We start from the raw sequence: 1,818 nt of genomic DNA on the forward strand, positions 1-1,818 counted from the left end.
GGCACCCACCCTCCAACCAACCAACCACCCACTCACTCACAGAAAACTACCAGTGGCACCCACCCTCCAACCAACCAACCACCCACTCACTCACAGAAAACTACCAGTGGCACCCACCCTCCAACCAACCAACCACCCACTCACTCACAGAAAACCACCAGTGGCACCCACCCTCCAACCAACCAACCAACCACCCACTCACTCACAGAAAACCACCAGTGGCACCCACCCTCCAACCAACCAACCAACCAACCAACCAACCAACCACTCACAGAAAACTGACTAAAAAAAGCATCAACAAAACAAAACAGCAGATAGGCGTTTCTTGAGTCCAATAATCTGGTTATATCACATTAAATTTCTCCTCCCATTCAGAACAAAAAATGAAACACACGCACAAAAAAAAGGCCTAAACTATAGCAATGTGGAGAAATTAGACCCTCATCATACCGACACCAAGTCGTCAGCATCATTCAACTAGTGCCCAAGTCAGTTTCCAGAAGTTTCCAGACGAAGTCATTATTTTTTAAAAACACCAAAAAAAATAATTTAAAAAAAATTTTTTTTAAAGAAAGAAAGAAAGAAAGAAAGAAAAAAATCTCGGGGCACTTTTAATATTATATAGATCTATATCTATATATTTTTGTGTTGTTTATTCATTTCCTTCCTCTCTAGTTTTTTTTTTTAATAGTAAAATAACGAGATCCCGAATCGGGGCTCTGATTTGGCCGCTTTCTGTAACTTTGAATTTCTCAAAACTTCCAAAATCAAATGACTTGGGCACTTGTGGACTGGCACTGAGCCTGTGCAACTTTGTACGTGCCACAGGGAGAATTTAGAAACATCTCCAACCCATACCAGTCAGGACGTTTGTTTTTGTTCTTTCCTTTCATATGAAATAAAATTTCTTTGAAATGAAATTTCTTGAAAATTGTCTCGGCGAAATGGCTGAAAAAAATTTACAAAAAGATTGCGTTCTTCTATCATCTTTGAGAGAAGGACTGCCAGCCAGCCACAAGTCCAACTTTAACCCCGCTCACCAACCACACACACACGCACACACACATCGATCTCGTGCCACACTCCCACCACGCCCCCACAACACAACGGCCACACCCCCGAACAAAACAAACGCACAGACATCAGCCGTTGACCAATCAGAGCAGAGTACATGACCGAAAGAAGGACTTTTTCTGAGAACCCCCATCCTTGCTGGCCAGCTGGTGACCGCTGGCTTTGCTGCTCGGACCGGAAGAATCCTGAAACAAAACAGTCAAAAAAAATTAATTAATAGTTGAAATTGTTCGTTTGTTTGAGTAAAGAGAAGCACATCATTGACTCAATGAAGGTTATTTAGTACTGGGAAAAAGTAAGACGAACAGACAGAAACAACAGGGGTGGTACGATACATTAAGAAGTAGGACCTACCAGTGGCGTCCTCCTACCACATGCCTCGAAACTGTCTAAGACGGCTGCTCATTCACGCGTGAAAAATAATCAGTTTTCTGAACCACTGTCAGTTATAGGCATAGAAATAGCAAGTTACAGCAAAACCAGGCGATCTGGTGGATACATTTTCAAAAGCTGGCTATTCAAGAACTGTTCTTGCTATAGACATACATATATATAAACCACGGAAATTAAAGACGTCCACCCGTGGTGCAGAGAAAACTAGCAGTATTAGACTGATGGACATCTTACACTATGTCATTATAAGGTAAAAAAAAATTAATTAAAAAAAGAAGAAAAAAAAGAAGGAAACCCCCCCCCAAAAAAACCACCCAGGAGGGGGGGGGGGGGGGGGGGGGGGGGGGGGGG

At 42.5% G+C, this 1,818-nt stretch overlaps 1 protein-coding gene across 1 annotated transcript in view; it reads right to left on the minus strand.

Annotated features, from left to right (window-relative positions):
- Nucleotides 1-675: 675 nt before the first annotated feature.
- LOC101862740 (ras-related protein Rab-8A) overlaps nt 676-1,818 on the minus strand; it is a 10,722-nt gene continuing 9,579 nt past the window's right edge. The window contains exon 5 of the mRNA XM_035971013.1: nt 676-1,259. Within this exon, the coding sequence (XP_035826906.1) occupies nt 1,158-1,259 (102 nt within the window). The 3' untranslated portion in view covers nt 676-1,157. The remainder of the gene's footprint in view (nt 1,260-1,818) is intronic.

This window comes from Aplysia californica, unplaced genomic scaffold (genome assembly GCF_000002075.1).
Source record: "Aplysia californica isolate F4 #8 unplaced genomic scaffold, AplCal3.0 scaffold00360, whole genome shotgun sequence".
In the NCBI taxonomy this organism is placed as follows: Eukaryota; Metazoa; Mollusca; class Gastropoda; order Aplysiida; family Aplysiidae; genus Aplysia; species Aplysia californica.